Source organism: Ischnura elegans, chromosome X (genome assembly GCF_921293095.1).
Source record: "Ischnura elegans chromosome X, ioIscEleg1.1, whole genome shotgun sequence".
NCBI lineage: Eukaryota > Metazoa > Arthropoda > Insecta > Odonata > Coenagrionidae > Ischnura > Ischnura elegans.
Window position 1 is genome coordinate 101,095,734 of NC_060259.1, and position 19,872 is coordinate 101,115,605.

At 37.8% G+C, this 19,872-nt stretch overlaps 1 protein-coding gene and 1 long non-coding RNA gene across 3 annotated transcripts in view; both read right to left on the reverse strand.

Moving 5' to 3' along the window:
- The window catches only part of LOC124171032 (microsomal triacylglycerol transfer protein), a 106,583-nt gene that overhangs the window by 24,084 nt on the left and 62,627 nt on the right, over positions 1 to 19,872 (reverse strand). For both annotated transcript variants that reach the window (XM_046550174.1, XM_046550173.1), the window contains 7 exons: positions 19,423 to 19,571; positions 19,185 to 19,345; positions 9,764 to 9,924; positions 9,559 to 9,677; positions 9,226 to 9,471; positions 4,180 to 4,317; positions 3,311 to 3,598 (listed from right to left, as the gene is read on the reverse strand). In XM_046550174.1, coding sequence (XP_046406130.1) covers positions 3,311 to 3,598; positions 4,180 to 4,317; positions 9,226 to 9,471; positions 9,559 to 9,677; positions 9,764 to 9,924; positions 19,185 to 19,345; positions 19,423 to 19,571 — 1,262 coding nt within the window. The remainder of the gene's footprint in view (positions 1 to 3,310; positions 3,599 to 4,179; positions 4,318 to 9,225; positions 9,472 to 9,558; positions 9,678 to 9,763; positions 9,925 to 19,184; positions 19,346 to 19,422; positions 19,572 to 19,872) is intronic.
- On the reverse strand, positions 14,923 to 19,178 carry LOC124171034. Its single transcript, XR_006867629.1, has 3 exons — positions 16,758 to 19,178; positions 16,301 to 16,401; positions 14,923 to 14,997 (listed from the first exon to the last, which is right to left on the reverse strand). It is a non-coding gene; the product is annotated as an uncharacterized LOC124171034 (long non-coding RNA).

Here is a 19,872-nt window from a genome sequence, read left to right on the forward strand (position 1 = left end):
TGACGATTCCCTTTTTAATTTTTCCTCAATCGTCGTGTTTCTGTTGGATTCAATCCAGCAGCCATAATCTTTCGTTTCGTTTACTGGTCTCTCAAAAATGCATCTCCATTAAGGGTAACTTTATGCTGCATCTTGCAACTTATTACACGTCGACAACAGTGGTTCGTTGGAAACAGTCTGAATAAAACACATGATCTAAAAAGAGAGTACCAACTCAAGATTTCTGCACACCTGTTCACCCCATTCCCTTGATGGACTTCAGATGGACCCATTGACTGATCAGGTGATTGATAGACAACTGGTGTCAGAAGTGGGATGAAGATATTGATCAATTGGAGAACATTAATATTGTAGGGAAACCATAAGAAACGGAATGGCGGGCCATGTGAGCACCATGGGAAGGTAGGAGTTGGAGTTACAACAAGTGGTTGATGAGACTAGTGAGAAACAGGAGTACCTTTTGTGAGAAACTGGAGTACCTCACTGATGAAAATAAAAGATTAAAGTCAAGACTATTGGCAGAGAGCAGGGCAGAACCACCTTCCCAAAAATGGAGATTTGAGCTGACAATGACTATCGAGGCTTTTTTGGGGTGGCCTAGGGAGAGCATAGAAGACTTCTTTGATCACATTGATCAAGTTGCTCGTGGCCAGAAGAGGAGAGACTCAATGCCTCGAGGATACAACTGCGTGGCAATGCCACAGAGTTTTGCTGGGCCAAGGAAGAATGCCAGGTTGCCAAGACATACTCCAGCTTCAAGCATTGCATGATGGGGAGGTACAAATCCAAATGTGCTGCCCAATTTTACAATAAATTTCTATCAACTATCAGCATGAGGTTGAATGAGGACATGGAGGCCTTAAGAGACCAGGTAAAAGTCACCAATTCTCACACCTCCATCGAGAGAGGAGATGCCAGTCAATGGGAGGCTATGTGATATGAGACAAACCAGAGGGGGTTGGACACCTTTCTTATGGAACTGTCATGGGAGTTGGGCCAGCTCTGCCAAATGGTCATGCCTGACATCCTGGATGCAGCTGTAGAGACGGCTGTCAGTATTAGGGAGATGGAGGGGATGCCAAAGCCACCATAACTTTGCCTAGGGATTGCCAATATTTTCTATTAAACATATTCCATTTGGTCAAGTAGCCTAGATGAAGTGAAATTATTGATTATTTTCCATGAGTTAGTATGCATGTAACTAGCAAGACATCCCTATTATCACACATTGCTAGGGACCTCAGATACCCATTTTCGACTCATTGCTGAAGATATTTGCCAGGGAACTTTCTTAGCATTCTTTCCACTATCTCTTTGCTTTTTTCTGCTTCCCTCACCCTGCTTTTGGATCACTAGTTGTACGAGGGAGAAGGCAATGCTATAGCAGGATGGATTTCTGAAACTGCCTTAATTTTCTCCTGGGTCTCACCATGCTCAGTGGAGGAATGGAAACTGCCCGATTTTCAGTCAACACCTGATATGTCTCTACTTATTTCCTCACCTTATAGGGGGAATGCTCAATGAATTACAGGAGGACAAGAGCACTTTCTCAAATTTTAACACCCAATAAAGGTATCATAACCCCACACCTTAGGCAAGGATAGATAAATTTTGCCTTTAGGTTGATGGATGCCACAAGTACACACAGAAATTACTCTCATTGTATGCATATCAGGAGCATTGCTTGCCTCAAATCTTCTTATTTGTTCATATATTCGTTGAAATCCATTGCTGCACAATGACCAATAACATTACTCATCATGCTGTCTGGATAGTCGACCTACCGAAGTAATTTATCTCATCTCCGTATCTGAAAGACATTACTTAATTTGGATTATTAATTGAGTTTGAAGCTGGTGGAAACGAGTTTTTTGAAAGAAATACCGTTGGAGATGTAATTTTGGCTATCATAGGCTATTGGGCAAATTTACTTCCACATTCAGGATCAACCCAACAGCCTTCAAGGCATCGATGATCATGGGGGAGAAATGCAGTGGTGGCTGAATTGTGGGAGTTGTGCATGAATAGCGTTAACATGTAAAAGGATTCAAAAGAGAGTTCCAAACACATTGGCTTCAATCCCTGCTAGCAGTCGTAGGCCGTATGCATCTCAACAAAGTAAAAAACAAGTGAACAATGACAAAATAGGAACGCAGGTTGAAAAATAAGGATGTTATTAAGGAAAAGCATAAACCAAAATGAGGAATTGAAAGTGGTCAATTGCTTGGAAAATGGAGAGCATCAAAGAAATGTTGCACAAAAGTTTAAACTCACAACGTCAACAGTCAGCACTATAATTCTGAATGACGACACAATTAAAACGTCAGTGACATCAGCCACAACTACTTCAGCCAAGTGGTCAACACCTATGTGAAGTTCATAGCTGGAAAAAACGGAAAGACCTTGATTAATCATAATCCTGGTTCTAATTATGTACCTGGATTGTTCAAATACGGTCAAATGATGCTCCTCTATCACAGGCACTTATTTGAGCAAAAGATGGGGCTTTATTGAATCTCTAAAAGATGATGAGGGTGGTGATTGCTCTGAGACATATATTGAAAGCTCTGGTTGGTTCCACAATTTAAACATCAAGCAGGTATATTCAGTGCTGCGATATCAGGTGAATCTGCCAGTGCTGATAGCACAGTTGCCACAACTGTTCCTGATGATTTCTATGCTGTGGTTGAGTAGCTCCTTTCCCTCTCAACTAGTTTCTAATGTTGACAAGATGGCATTGTTTTGGAAGAGAATGACATCTCTTTCATCATTTTCAGGGAAGGAAAACATGCATCAGGTTTCAAGGCATTTAAGGACCATTTTGGTACTTGGTGCTAATGCCTTTAAAAACTTAAAATTAAAGCCAGTTACGATTTATCATTCACAATAAAAGCAGCATTTGCCTTTCATTTGGGTGAGTAACAAAATAGCCTAGGTGATACAAGAATTGTTTTTAGACTGGTTTGAAAATTCATAAACTGCCGGCAATGCATTACCAACCCCTGAGATAGAATGCATTTTTCCCCAAATGTTAGCTCACCCACAGGAAAGGAGGGGATTTCAAAAGCACATACATACTAAGAAAGAAATATGACCAGAAATTCCACAGAAATCTAGTATACACACACATTATTCAACATCACTAACATGGAAGTTCCACTTCCTTAGCCTGGCAGCCCATTAATAGACAAAAGCAGCAAACATTTTAAAAATTAGATTAAAAAGGCAAACTGATTACTGATTCATGATAACCTTACTGCCTAATGCCATCATTATCATCACTTAAATTAATTAATCAAGCCAAACTTACAGTGAACATTTTCTTCACTTCTTCCTCTCGTTCAAGGACAATGTCAATGGCACCTTGCTTCAGAATTCCACTAGCTATTTCCAGGATAGAAATAAGACTTCCATTTGAGCTTGCAGACTCTAGAAAGGGCCATGAAAGAGCTGAAGCCAATCCCTTGTGACTCAAAGCATGGTAGTTGAAAAGTTGTAATTCCTTGATGGCAGAGTCATGAGCACTTCTAAATGCACTACCAAAAGACCCTGGAGAATCATAGAGCTGCTTCATGCGTTGTAATGCATAATGGCATGCCTAAAGACAAAATGGCACATCTAAATTATAATCAACTTCATGTATTACAGATGGGAGACATGCTTAAAGAATGATTTATACAAATAGGAGAGCCAATAATAGTGCTCCAATTGATAAATGTTAAATGCTAATGACAGGCTATTTCGGGGGTTGTGGGCAAATAAAGAGAAAATAAAGCCCTTATTTCACTTCTGTATCCTTTGCTATACATTTTTCAGAACTTTTGATTGCAATAATGTTAATAGATTGGAGATAATTGAAATTCGCCCATCACCCCCAAAATGATCGAAGAAAATCGGCACAGCAATAATATCTTTTTAAGCTTTTAACTTCCAAATACAATCTTGATCAAAAATTAGCAGATAACCTTACTGTACCCAATAATCCATATCAATATATAATATTAATATGAATATCAATGTGCAAAAAATGTAAAACTGAGAATTATGGAGGATATTTGAAGTTACTATAACTCACATTTATGTATAAAAAAAATAAGTCCCACCTTTTCAACCACTGAAATATTTTTTTAAATTTCATCATTTGTACTAAAATTTATTCATCATGAATAGAGTAGTTACCTCAGTAGCAGAACCACGTCGATTCTCAACATTGGCTATAAACCAAAATAATCTTGCCATTGTGCTTTTGGATGGGCCAGATTCCAGAATTATGTCAACTGCCATTGTTCTAGAGCTGGAGTCATATTTCTTGTCCACCTAATCACAAAGAGCCAAGGAAGAAGGAACATGAAACAGAGGAGAGAGAAGAGCAGCAGCTAAAGATGTAAACTCAAGTGAAAATATCCAGCCACTGGGGTAATCATATACAACATAACACTTTAAAACAGGAGACACCAAATTCTCCACCCCACTATCCATCAATTGTGCGTAGAACGATATTAACATTGACAGTGCCTGCACCCTGGGGGTTGGAAAGAGCACGTGGGGTTGGAAAGACTCGAGGAATGACTAAGGGGGACAGGAAAGAGCATGGGGCCATGGAAAATACCACGGGGCTAGGAAAGACCGAGGCCGACTGTAAAGATTATTGAGGGACTGGGAAGATCAACTCTTGAGTTGTACCCTTATGTTTAATGCAGTAATTTTTGAAATTGGTTGGGTTTGATAAATGTTATGCAGATAATTAGCAATTTTTTTTGCTTCCATTATCAAGAAAAAATTCCACCAAGTTGATCCAGCAATATTTAAATTTCTATATAAATATTTTCTACATTTGGTCTGCTTTTCCGAACAGGCTAGAGGAGATTGCAACGGGATGAATGGAGAAAATTGATTGGGCTCATTTACTGTGGCTGTTGATTAATTTTCGCATTGAATTGGAAACAAGTTAAGTTGCTGCGTAAATTTTTGATAACATAAATGCCTTTCAATTGCCAATCAATTGCCTGCAAATGCTTGAAGGGGTAGCATTGTGTGAGAGGGCAGTGCGTGTTCAGAGACCTCATTGGAGTGAAAATGGAGCATACCATCAAGCAACGTGTTAACATCAAATTTTGAGTCAAACTCAAGAGAACGCCTAAGGAAACTCTTCAAATGATATATGAGGATAACGGTGAAGATGCTGTATCCAGAACTCAAGTCTTCCAGTGGCACAAGAATTTCTGAGAGGGCCATAATGATGTCCACGACTAACAGCACGCCGGACATCTAAAAACCAGTCACATGGACTCAAATGTTCAAAAAGTGCATGATGAGTTGAACACTGACCATCGTCTGAGTATCCGAGCAATCGCAGAAGAGGTTGGAATTTATAAGATGACCATTCATGATATTGTTAAGAACGATCTGGGCATGAGGAAGATCTGTGCAAAGCTGGTGCCAAAACACCTGACGGACGAGGAAAAGAAGCGTTAAGTTGCTGTCGCTTCGGAAATCCTTGATTGCCTGCAAACCAAACTGGATATTTTTGACAGCCCGGATACTTCTTCCTATTCCCCAAGATCAAGAAAGTACTGAAGGGGATGCAGTTCAGGACCCTAGAAGCCGTTCAACCCCCTACAACGAGGGCTCTACATGCCTTACAGGTTGTCGACTCCCAGGGGGCGTTTGAGCACTGGAAAATCCGGTGCTAAAGGGATATTGACTCCGATGGGGACTACTTCGAAGATTTCTAGAGGAAAAGTGTAAAAAATTTGCCTTTAAATATGTTTTCTGAGCTCAGTCCTGTTACTTTTTATACAAACCCTGTATGTGCTGGTGAGAAATTCAATGCTTCCATTATTATTCCATTTCTACGAGGGTTATTCAGAAAGTAAGTTACGTTTTTGTCTAGCATCGCAAGGGGCGGGGCGATCGTGGCCATCTTGGTGTGTGAGCGTTCGGCAGCTCAGTGGGCATCTATTCGTGCAAAGGGGAAGGTCGTAGTGTCGCTTGTTTCATTGCTGCAGGCTTTTGTAATGTGCGCCGCCATTGAAAACCCCGCCAGTTGTGAGGTGCGGTCAGTTATAAGGTTTTTGTGGGCAAAAAAACTTAAACCCATAGAAATTTATCGGCAACTGTGTGAAGTTTACGGGAACAAGGTGATCAGTGAAGGTGGCAATGCGACAATGCGCGACCTCACACGGCAAATGTCACACACAATCTCCTTCAGACCTTCAAGTGGGAGATTTTTCCTCATCCGCCGTACAGCCCAGATCTTGCACCAAGTGACTTCCACTTGTTTCCGAAGATGAAGACCTGGCTTGCAACGCAGCGTTTTGATGACGACGACGATCTCCGCGCGGGCGTGACTGACTGGCTCAACAATCAGGCGGCGGATTTCTATGAGGAAGGAATTTCGAAGCTCGTTCATCGCTACGATAAATGTCTCAACTTGTTTGGTGATTATGTTGAAAAATAGTATTTTAGTTGCTCTTTCAAATGTATATAATAAAAATATTTTCCTATGCATAGTTTTTTCTTAATTCCAAAACGTAATCTACTTTCTGAACAACCCTCGTATGATTAATATCCTTTTCTCATGTTTTCAACATGCCATGGTGTCTTGTATTCCTTAAGTTATAATATGTTCTTCATTCCATTTTCTGATATATTCCAGTGTTCAAACTACTCATGAATCAACTCTGTACTATGCTTTAGTCCTTTAATGCTAATCATTTTGTTGGTTATATATTTAATTTGATATTCCTACTCTGTCCTTGCAACAGTTAAATTTTCATCAATTCAGCATGGATTATTAAGTGATATCAAAATATTTGCATTTCTTAAAATTTTCACTTTCATTTTGCAGTATAAACTTAATTTCAACTGCAATGGCATAAAAATTTATTTCTTTTCTCTTTGCATAGTTTTGGACTGAAATACTTCCTTTCATAAAGTTATGGATATTAACTTCTAATAAGCTTTCATAGTACAACACCGCTCCCCAGGTATGTTATAATAAGTGGTACTCATCATGAACCAATTCCTCAGAAATGATGTTCTTCTCCTTCAGTTATGAAATATCTTCCATAGAGTTTTTGTTAGGATGGCCAGACATCCATATTAATTGGGACATGTCCCCCTTTTTAGATGTTCGTTTGGTATCTGGGCAAATTTTTTAAGTATCGGAAAACGCCCTCCTTCCTAATCATTACACTTCTATACATACATAGTAAATATGTTGATAACCACTTGGAACTTCTCAAAATTTCCACATAATTCTTTAACATACCAGGTCACAATGCAAATGCAGAAAGGGTATTTTCTCTTTATTTCTTCTCAGTGGACTGATGAGAGAAATTTAACATTGCCTCAGTAAAGGGTCTCCTAACGGTCAATTACAATTTCAAACATATTCTTGAATGGAATTTTATATTTTTCAGTTAAAAATGCTGATATTGATAGGAAAATTTTGGTTCAGAGAAAAATATATTAACATATAGTGCCAATCAATTTTTATTATATTAATCATTAAATAGGGTGGTTTCCTATTATTTTTTTATTGCTTAGATCGAGAGATTATTACTTCTGGAGTATGCATTTCACGATTTTAGATTTTTAAATGACGATATCTATTTTTCGCGATTAAATGAAAAGTGAAAATTTTCAAGCGCGCGAAAACGCGACGGCTGAGCATGAATGATTGGGAAAGCCCATGTGACGTCATTCTGGTCCCCACTGCAGCCGAGTGAGGTGACCTTGGGGCGAGAATATGTGCGCCGCTGATATGCAGGCTGCTAGCAGACAGCAGAGTACCTTGCTAGCAGGTAGCGCTTGGCTTAACAAAGGATTATTAATACCTTATCAAACTCAGGAAACTTTCCTACCATAGGCCGTTTTAATTTGTGATCACTAACAGATGTTTCCCTGAAGTCTGTGCCTCGTGCATGCATAGGTAACCTCAGACGATGTAAAACTCCTCATATAGAAACTAGGTCCCTGTGACGTCACGTGGAGTGGCATCGCATGGGCGCAAAACTGACCTTTTTCAAATGCGGTTAAAATTGACCATTGCCATTCGTCTAAACTGGGATTTCTAAAAACCAAATAACTTGTATATTATGAAAACACTATTGGTCGGTAACGAATCACAATCAATGCCTTTCGTTTTCTTTGATGAAGGAAACTACCCTATTGTAGTTATTTTTCAAGTGTCTTCCTTTCTCCCCCTCTGTCCCTCCCCTTTCTTCGCCATTTGGGTGCTCTCCTCTTATTCATCTCTTGGTCACCCTAGTGCTTCTCCATCCAATGATACCAAAACTTCCATGTTTATTTCTAGTAAAATGGTTTCATGGTTTATTTTTTTCCAGATTATCATCAAATCCTGGTCTCATAGCTGTTGTGAAATACAGCTACCTAACGGGAAATCAGGTTACCCTTTTTGTTTAAACATGTGGCATGTTTACTTAATTGTTAACTTCTACAGATTTCATTTCCAGTATGTCATATTTAGATTGTTATTGTCGTATTTATTTTTCCAGCTGTTGTATCAATAAATACCCATTTCCACTGAAATCAGTTTCCAATACCATTATTCTTACCCACTACCCGATCGACAGTTGACTAATGTACTTTTTAATGATTACTTTTTAATAACCAGGGGAAGGTCATAATAAAGATTTTTCTACATTCAATATTTAAGATTCTCGCAATTGCAGTAGAATTATAAAGCCTGAATAGCACGCCCAATCGTGATGCATAAGAACAGTCTGAAACACGAGCCGAGATATGCATTCAAACTTTGCAGCCGCCTTGGGCCAATGAGTAGATGGCACAATATTTGTGCTCAAGAATACAATGGGAAATGGCCTGCAATGCTCCTCATCAATTGTATTATCTCAAAATCAGTTTCCCACTGGATCTCAATTTTTCATGGCAACAACATATGTACTCCCAATTTACATAAATGCCTGTAGGTTAACTAGAAGCAGGAACAAATTTGCATGAAATAAATTAAAATTAATAAATGTCATAGAAATTATGGCCACCATAGGCATATGTAAGGTGGGAGCAGCTGACTCCCATACAAATGGATGGTATTGATACACACTCCAAATCTGCTTAACTACAGTGTCATATACATGCTGCATATCCCCATGATAGTCATCTGTCACATCACACACAAAGGGACAAACAGTTCAAAGATTGCTATTTGACCATCTTCTATCAAACTAAAAGTAATACCTGATAAAATATTTTTTCGGCAGCTTTAATGACATCCTCGTTCCAAAATTCCTTGGGCATATCTCTGAGAGCCTTCATTGCAGCGACAGAAGTGACTTTGGTTCCAGTACAAGCATAGTCCATAATGATGGGTACAGTAGACTTTAATTTCAAGTTCTTCAATGCACGTAAATGTTTGACCCTGCATTGATCATTTTCACAGTCTGATAAACCATCCACAATGAATGCTTTTATCTTCTCAATGACCTAAGTCAAAATAAGTAAAAGAGTTAAAAAAGTAAACATCACCTTAAAATAAATGTGAAGATCAAAATTTCAAAAATAAACACTTACTTCATTCTTTTCGTTCAGATGGCGCTTGGAGAACTGTTTTGCCATGGCTGCCATTGTCAGAGTAAGAGTTTCTACCAACTTTGGATTCTCAATGTTTCTGTTTGCCCTTTTCAATAAATCTGCAAAATTTTCTCTGTTATTTTCCAAATGGAAACCAGACTCCTACATTTACAGATAAAAAATAGCAAAAATTTCAACAGTTTACCAAGGATTACCGCTTCCTGAGGGTTGGATCCAACAGATAATGTCCATAAATATCTTTCAGCCAAATCCAAGCTATCCTCCGACTCAAAATGAATGGCCTTCATTGCTGCTTCATGAGATTCCATTGTCTGAGTGGCAGCTACCAAATCAATCAACTGGGGCCTAAGGAAAAAAATACTCTATTAATAAAACCAGTTAACTAAAGCATAAAAAATTGGGAATTTTTTTGAGTATATGCGTACATGTGAGACACCTCCTATAATTATACATAACCCCTTGACTCTCACAAAAATTTCTGTTTTCACTCCCAGAAAGCTGAAGCCTGATTTCTGTTTTTTGTTTTTTCAAAGTTTTTTCTTGAAAGAGAAAGCTGAAATTTTGACTTGATATTTAGAACATTTAAACGATTTTGACGAAAATAAATTTGAAATATTAAATAGTAATATATTTATACAGAAAATACTAGATGCACTTTTTGAGCAAGTACTGATTTGAAACATAAGAAACCCAGCGAAGTTTTTGTGACAATTTTATTTTTACACAAAAGCCCACACTTGAAACTAATTTTCCACATAATTTATGTTAATATTAAGGCACTTATCAAATCGAACAGCAAGCTACTGTACCCTGTCATCATTGACAATGCCCACCTGTGTTGACAGCCACAGCAAAACTGTTGTTTTTAAAGTCTCTTGGGCGATGACGAATGCCACCATTCCACATATTGCAGTTTCGATGAGGTGTAATGCAGGCTACCAATTTCTCAATGCCTGTGATTATTTGGCTTAAAAAAATCCTGACCTTTGGCATAATAATGTTGAAAGAATGTCAAAACATGCATGACAATGCCCGTCCACATGCAGCCAATTGATATTAAGATCTCATTGCATCATTTGATTGGGAACAATTTGATCATCCTCCATATTGTCCCTACCTAGCACCGAATGACTGCCATGTTTTTTTCCATCTCAAGAAACACCTATGAAGCCAGCATCATGATGTAGATGAAAGTGTAAAAACTACAGTTTTGCAGTGGCCGTCAACTCAGGTGGGCATTATCTATGACGACGGCATACATAAGCTTGTTGATCGATATGATTAGTGCCTTAATGTTAATGGAAATTACATGGAGAAGTATTTTCAAGTGTGGACTTTTATGTAAAAAATAAAATTTTTACCAAAATTTCACTGGTTTTTTAATATTTCAAAATGGTACTTAAAGAAACATGCCTCGAAATTGAACAAATATTTTTTTATGGGGCTGATGTATCAGCAACTTGATCATTTTTTGGCGAAAACCCTTAGCCAATATATCAGCACCTTGAGCGTCTCAGGAATAAGATATTGAATTCTTTTGAAGGTTATCCCAATCTCTCTCCCCCACCACAAAGTGCTTCAATTGAAATGTGTGACACAGCTGGGCACAGAGACTTAAGTGAATAATGGTCAAAAACTCATTATGAATGGCTCATCCATCTCTCTTGATTATCTGTTTTGGGTCCACATGGAATGCTTGGATGTTCAAATGTTTAGTGACTCCTTTGTATCACACAACTGTACCATCTAATAGAAGAGCTTGAAAAATGCTAAGCACTCATTTTATAAAGGTCGCGGGGCAAGAGGACTCCCATAAGGTCTAATTCATTGTAAAGGAATGGGGATTGTGCTGAGGTTTTTAATTTGTGTTTTAAAATTACTATAATCAGGGATATTCATGGTGGCTACCTAGAAACTAGAAAACTAAGTCCAACTAGAAAAATGCAAGTAGAAATTTTTGAAACATGCAACTTGTAAATACATCCATGTCATTTTACCACAGTATATTAGATTATATTAGTTTATATAAGCAATAGCACAAAACCTCCACACTTTGGATGGTACATGAAAAGTCATAAGGATAAAATAATAAGGTTTCTTAAACTTGCATTCCATTAAACTCTTCCACAACTTAAATTTTGTAAATGTAAAAGTAATGTTAATGCTAAATTCACTCATTTTTGTAAAAAAAACAACAGTATATTTACTTGGTAATTATTAGATAGCATAGGATAGGGTTTGGGAACCTCCGCTGCCAATGTGTAATAGAAAACCCCTAAAAAATTTTGAATTTCAGTCTACAGAGAATTCACTATTTTAGACCTAACCAATCAAGTTCTTCATTCAAAAATAATGAAAAGGAAATAATTAAGAAAATATTTAGCAATTACGTGCTCTAAACTATCCTATTCATTATTTTGGTATGATTTTGGCTTGTGTAATGGCTGACAAATGCGCAGCAGCCTGCTTAATGAACCTAATGAATTTTACTGCTTTTTACCTCGTTAACCCTTTCAACGCTAAGGCTATTTATTGTATGGCTTTTCTCTGACTGAATGCATTTTTTTGGGTTTTTCAGTAATACTTTACCTGAGAAACAATTGTTCTTCAGTAATTAAAAAAAAAATTTTAATGCTAAAAATTTAAATTTTTTTATGCACGTGACTTCACATCCTCAGTCATATGTTAGAGGCCACTTTGAGTTAGGAAGGGTAGTATCAATGCCCCTTTTACGACCATGTATCTCTCATAAGTTTTTAGTTACCCCAAGTGCTGGGAAAAATCCAAAGCCTTTCAAATATAGCAATGCAATCTAAAGTATTATTTTTATTTAAAATATTATAGAATCATACTTTATCAATTTTGCAATTATTTTGCTTATGTTGATATTTTTTTATAAATCACGATCTGCTAAAACTATAACGGCTAAATAGCTATTTCCCGCACTCTTTCTTATGTTCTGTGAAATAATCGATTGAAATATGCTGTACCCTATTTTGACATTTGAATCCAATATTTCAAAAAGTTTTGTTACAACATTTTACAGAACGAACTAACACCATTTCTAGCAGGAGTTATAAATGAAAAATAAAACTTTGAAACAAGTATAATTTATTTGTATATAAAACTAAACATAAATAATATACCTTGCAATCACACAAATTCCAAATGAACACAAAATCCTTTTACAAAACTATTTTACAAATAAGAAAACGTGAAAATAGAATAGAAATTACAACTACATCAGCGTTAAAAGCAAGAAAACATATTAATTATAGACAAATAAAAAAATACATTTACCATCATTGAAATTATTATATCTATACATATAATAATTACAATTTCATGCTTTCATGGAAGGCCAAGAAATATGTGTCGAAGCAGAGGGGAGGGTGTCCCTCCCAGCAGAGCAAAAAAATGTAGTGTCTTTTGTTATTCCCTACTTCTGGCATTCCCAGCACCTTCTTTGCACCGTTCTGTTCCTCTTGCTTTTTTCGTCAATTGGAAGGGTGTGAGGGAAATGCCTTGATAAACCTATGCATCTGGAAGGGACTGAAGGTGAAGGGTCTTAAGGGTAAGTGAAAGCAGGTGAAAGTAAAGATTTGATTACAGAAAGCCGAAAGTCACAAAATGAATATCTCGGATGCAATTTCTTATATAAATAATAGCTGTTGAGGAGGAGAAGGTGGAAGATGTGAATGCCCAACTCCTTATACCACTTGAGGGTTTTTCATTCAATTGGATAATAGGATTAGTGTGATCAATGCCCCCCATTGCCTCATTGTATCTTGCAATTGCCTCAGGTTTGGGTATAGTTCCCCCTCCCCTTCGGCGGGGGACATCGATCATTTCGCCGCCATACTGCGAACTGGTCATCAGTACTTCTAGCTTGTCTTTCCACTTCATGACGCAGACACCGTCTTCAGTGTAGGCATTCACAACTTCTTTAATTTTTTTGAATTAATTTGGGGAGGATTACCCTTCCGGTCAGTTCTCAAAGTTCCGGCACAATTTGATGCGTAGTTTTCCGCGACGTTGCTTAGATGATGTCTCCATGCTTCTGGGTTTCACCACGTGGATTTTCTTTGTGACTACAGTTTCTCCGGTATTCCAACCGGCGTCTTCAGGTCGACCTAGAGATGCTAGTTGGAATACCAGAGAAACTGTCGTCGCAAAGAAAATCCACTCGGTGAAACCCAGAAGCATGGAGACATCTTTGGGTACAATAGGTCTTCCGCTCCAGGAGTTGGTGGGCCAAATTGACACTGTTGTAATAGTTATCCATAAATAATGAATGGCCAGCATCAGGGTGACCCTCCATTAGCTTATTTACAACAATGTCAACGTGGCCTCGGCCTCCTACATCAACGTCACTAGATCCTGAGTAAACGATAAATCTGAGAACTAAACCGGAAGGTTCCGTTACCATGTAAATTTTGATTCCATATTTATGTTTCTTGCCCTTCAAAAACATTCGGAAAACAAGTCGCCCCCTCCAGAGAAGCATAGACTCATCAATGCAGAGTTTTTGCGTCGGAGTCACGGCATTAGTTATTGAGTCATGAAAGAGGTCAATTAGGGGGCGAATTTTACATAGTCGGTCATTTGGCTGAGGCTGACCAGGTTCTGGGTTTTTCGCAAAGTGCAAGCATTGCAAAATACCAGAGAGCCTGTCACGGCTCATGCATCCCTGAAAGCAGGGAAAGTTAAATAGGAAGTCCTTGCTCCAGAGGTCTGATATTCTGTTTAATCGGATTGTTCCCATGTGGTACAGGATGCTTAAGAATACAAGGAACTCCTCTTTCGTCAAGGACTTCCATTTAACAATCCTTGCTTTCGGGGCTACATTCTGTGCCTTCAGCTCGTCGGCAAATCCATTTTGTCTCTCTCACTGTCAATTCGAGGATACTGTCAGTCAGTAAAACCTTAAAAAAGTCTCCTTGAGGTGAAGCAGTCATACCAGGGGTCTGGGTAAATGGAATGGGGTCTATTGTCGGTCTATCAGAAGTCCAGGTGTAGGTGGTCTCTCTCAGTCTGGCAGTGGTGGCTTGCGAAGAGGTGCTCGGGAGGCCTGATTCTGGGGATAGAAACTCATTACCCTCCGAGAGATCCCCTTCCTCCCCCGACTCATCGTCATCGCTCCCGCTATATATAGTTTCACCGCAGAAGGTACTGACATCATCCTCGTCAGTCCCACTACCATCATCTTCCTCTTCTAGGAGCCTGCGGAGTTCCTCCATGGAGGTTATTACTCCCGAAGTTACCATTCTCCTCGACTTTGGTGGAGGAATGTCCTCCGTAATATCCTGAGGATCAGGAGTTCACGGGGGACTGACTTGGGACGCCGAGGGTTGAGGACTCTCCCCTAAGGGTGGATTGCTCCACTCCTCTTTTTTTCCTCCCCGTGTTTTAACCATTCTGAAATATGATAAATGGAAGCATAGTACGTTGGCATACTTTAATGGATTGTAAAAAACATTATGGACAATAATTTTCCACTATTTATAAGATCTCGATAAAAAACAAAGACCTGATTTAAGCAGCATATTGGTTCAATGATGAATAAATAAATTAGCGAATGCAGCATAATGATCTTTTTTTATTTTTATAAAACTATGGCGAGTTTGGTGCTGTTTCCATAATTTAAAAAAACGTTTCTGAATATGGTATGTATCGCATTCATCAGTAAAAATTTAGCCTGTATCGCTATGCTATTAAATGCCAAAGAATAACTCCGATCTATTCCACTCCCATTGTCATAGGCCGAGGTAGGGTGGTTGCCTGCGGAGGAATATAAGGGTCTGACCAGCAGCCTTCCCGTTTCTAAAGAGCATGGGCAGAGTTAGCTATTTACCGCCAGGAGATGACATACATCTCGAAATGTTCTCAGAGGTAATCCCCGAGCCAGTCGGTAGACCATTGAACTCTGCTTCATACTAAGAAAATATCCTTTGACGCTGTCCTGCTTGAGGGTTCTTCTGCCCCAACACCCTCATCCCTAATGCTCTTCACGTTGCAATAAACCCTCTTTATGTCTGCAAAACTTCCGAAAGCAGGGCCAAGAAGGTCGCACGACACCCTGGCAATTGATCAAACAAAAGAATTTCCGGAGAGGGTGAACGGTATCTGAAAAGAGTGCAATGTGGAAGACTACCAAAGATATTGCTAGCGACCACTTCAACTTCAACTTTCAAAACATCCTTTCCTGAACGGTCAAATGTCTAGCGGAAATGACAACACTTCCACAGACAATTCTTTTTCTTGATTTCCTGATGATGCAGATACCAAGAACACAAAGTGATTTTCATTAGCAAAGAACAAAGATATTTTGTTACGCAGCAAGCGAGTACCACAAAATTTTTACAAGAATACCAAAATGTTCTTTGATATCATGTGTTATTTTTGATGTTTCCAGCATTATGCTAGTGGTAATTAATCACAAATAACAGCAACAGCACTTTCAATCTTCAGTAATGAAGGCATTATATGCTGATACTAACTAGTGATAGGTATGAATTTACGAAGAAAAATTAACAATTTATGCATGCATTTGTAATGCACTGATCCGAGGATTAAATATAAAAATGTAGGAGCGCATAACTGTTATTTGAAAAATAAAATAAATGAAAATGTTATTTGAGCAATAAAAAAGAAAATAGCTACATTTCACAAAAAATATTTTGAAGCAAAAAAAGTATAACATAATTACTCGTTAACTCACCCAAATTGAAGGGAGACGAAGGAAACAAAGAAGATCAAAACACAGGATCGGGATATTTACAGCTCCTGAATTCTGCAATCCATTCTCTGCTGCTGGAGTATCTTGTGTAGGGAGTAATTAGAAGAATAAATGAATACATGGTACATGGGTGTTTTAAATGGCAAACAGGATCTATGCGCAATAAATGATAAAAAATACATTCAATACTTCATCGCCGTATTTCATCGCTAGTTAGTGAAGAATATTTTGGATAACGACCATTTATCGCCGTAAAAGTTGAAAAAAAAAATTAACTCTGAAAATTTTCATTTTCTTTTAACTTGTAAACCATAAACCTAATTATCAACATATATATAGCATATATATATCAACACATCAAAAGCTAAATAAAAGACAAATAACTCATATTTACAACAGAAAATGAAATATTACAAGGAAAAAAAAAATGTTTACGTACCTCCAAGTACAAGCGTCTTCGTTCGTAAGATTCACCGAAGCAAGAAAAACTGACCTTCCCCAAGCGATGGTAGGAGTGTAACTGACAGCTGTAAGCCTGCTAGAGCCTCTCCGAACGACTCGGACACAGTGGTGCCGCTGTTAAAGTTAAAGGGTAGGGGAGGTGAATTCACGTCGGGACACCATTAGCTAGGAATTCCAGGACGTGAATTCACGTCCAGCCGTGCGGAAAGGGTTAAACTGATTAATTGCTCTTCAGACATGAATTTTTAGGCGCATGTTTTCGTCACAACTTCCAAGAAAATATCTTGCAATATTGCTGGAAGCTTGAAAATATTTTACACACTTAGTGAGAACTTATGGCGCATTAAAGTTAAGGTAAAACTAATATGGTAAATGCATTGTCAGAAAATATTAATGACAAAACTTCTTTTAGTTTTAGCAACTTATTCTTGCACTTAAATGGCTAACCATAAAATTTATGTATTTTTTTTAACTCACTGAACTTCATATATATGGAATTTTAAGAAAAAAGTTGTGTGAATGTTTTTTTATAAAGGTGAATATGAAAGATTACATCAGGGATTCCATTAGCACTTTTCCATTTAAAATTTTTTCTTGTCCTTCTCATGATTTTTCATTACCAAACCCAAGACAACAAAGGAGGAGGAGTTCAGAAAGAAACAGTGGCCTTAAAGGGACAATAAGACTTCAGCATTGAAATTAATTCCAGAACTCTGGATACTGAGATAAACAATCATGAAGGCTTTTCTTGAGGCATTTATATGGAAAATTATTATGAAAAGAGTTATTTTCTTCTAAAAATGGAAGTAATGGTGAAGGGGAAGAGTCTTTTCATGTTGAAAACTAAATATATTAACTACAGTTTCATCGCACTTATACAACTTTCAGGGGACCACCAAAAACGTTTCATAAGTGAGGCAAGGGCATGTGAAAATATAATTAGGTCTGCTTTGTTTCCAGGTTGCAATTACTCATTTTGAGTGAAGAAAATGAAGCCTAATAAGCTTAAATACTTACAAGCAACACCACTAATGTTAATGCTACCAAAAGAGAAACATTAATTTGTATTCCCAAAGAATTTTTTCAAGGTTGGATCTCTTGGTTTAAATGTTAGCACTATGCCTCAGGGCTGAAGTTCCAATTCACTCTAGGGCGATTTTGTTATGACGGAGCTAAATGATTACACAGAAGCTAATTTTCGAAAGCATTTAGGTCATGAACAGCTGCTCATGACGGCAATTCATTATATTACTGAAACAGACCAAGATTAGGGATTTAAGAAATGAGAAATCTGAGGAAAGTCATGCACATTAACCTCATAAATGGGAGCAAATTCTCACAAATGCATAACCAGGTGGGATTATGTTAATAATTGAATAGGCCATACAGCATATGATTAATAAGTTAGAACAAAAAGGACCAAGGAATATCCAGAATTAACATTTTTTGAGTGTTTGGATAACCTTCTTTAAAGTGAGAAATGTAACTAACCCCGCAACTGCCATTATAACTGGAGTTTTGAATTAACAAAATTGCTTAGAGCCTATTTATTATTCTCTGAGAGAGTTTTTCTATAAAGGAAGCCATTAAAATGGTTTTTATGGGAATGTTTTCCATTGATGGCATACCTACTCCCCTTTTTTACTCTACTCTCAGTGAGCAGTCCATTGTTGGCCCAATATTTACCCAGCCCACTACTATCTCTTTTCAAAAGAGGAAGGCTAATATTTATTGCGCAGTTCAGTTCATTCCATATTTTAGTATAGCTGATTAATGGTCTTCTCCTATATTTCATTCTACAGGAGCAAATTTCAGCACACACACACAAGCTCATGTGATTAAAATTGGTGTGCCTGCTGGAAGGTACACGTCATCTTTCCATAGGACAGCTCTCTGACAAGTCATATGTGTGAGGTACTTCATGTCGTGGGATCAGAAAAATGTTTCATAACCAAGGTTGCCGTATAAATGAAAATTTTCATGAGAAAGCATGGGTTCTTATGGGGTTATTCATTTTCAATTTCTCGAGTGTGAGTGTATTACAGTTAAAGATGAATGCTAGCTCTTTATCATGAGAATTAGTTGATATCTAATTTAGCCTCCCTTTCAAGTATGGTGTTCCTTTTCCAAGTTGGCCATGACCAGGGAAAACGTGGTCCCAGGAAAAGTCAGACTAATAGTACATGAATGCAACAGTACACGTCGTTGAAACTGAAGATTATGTTGAATCTGGTTGAGAGGTCAATTTATTTAAGTGGACACACATGATATCTTTTGGTACCATTATGACCAAAATATCTTGCATAAAACTGTTGATTTCATTCAGCAGCAAAGCTAGGGTTAGGACCCATATTCTAAAAGCAAACCTGAACAGATATTTCATCTTCAATCAATCCAAACTTACAATATCCTTTTATTCTTCTCTGATTTAAGCACTTTGGACATTTGATCCTTGGTAGATTGCCTAGCAATATTTAACAACTTTATGAAGCTGCTTGCAGAACGTATTCTCCCAATATTTTCAGTTTCAAGGCTTTTTCTGTGTTCATTCACCATTTTGGGCAACTAGAAATGGAAAAAAGTGATTTTAATCTGATTTATATGTTTTACTCTTCAGATTGTTACTAACATTGAATACTCACAGTAGGACAATTATCCACACAAGTTGGATTCTCCGGAACAACTTCGAGGGAACTTTTCATGAAATTTATCTGCTGATTTCTTCCCAATTCTAATACAGCTACGGAAATATCACCTGCTTTGACTAAATTAGCACTGGAATCACTCTGACCTATAAAATCCATACACCAAAAATTAGCAAAATGGCTGAATAGATTATTAAAATGAAATCATGCATCAAAACATAGGGTGGTTGTCAATCTTGCGTTTCCTCTGCACTTGGCTCTTTGGAAACATGTTCTCTCTTGTTTGGCAGGGAGCAGCCGCCAGGAGCAGGGTCAGTTTGCGTTTGATTCTAAGGAAATCTCTCAGTCATTCCAACTCCTAATCGCTGGAATTACTGAAGCTCTTCAAATCTACCTGATGTTTGCAATGAAGATTGAAAATCTTTTCCAAAAGGTTTTGCTGGCTAT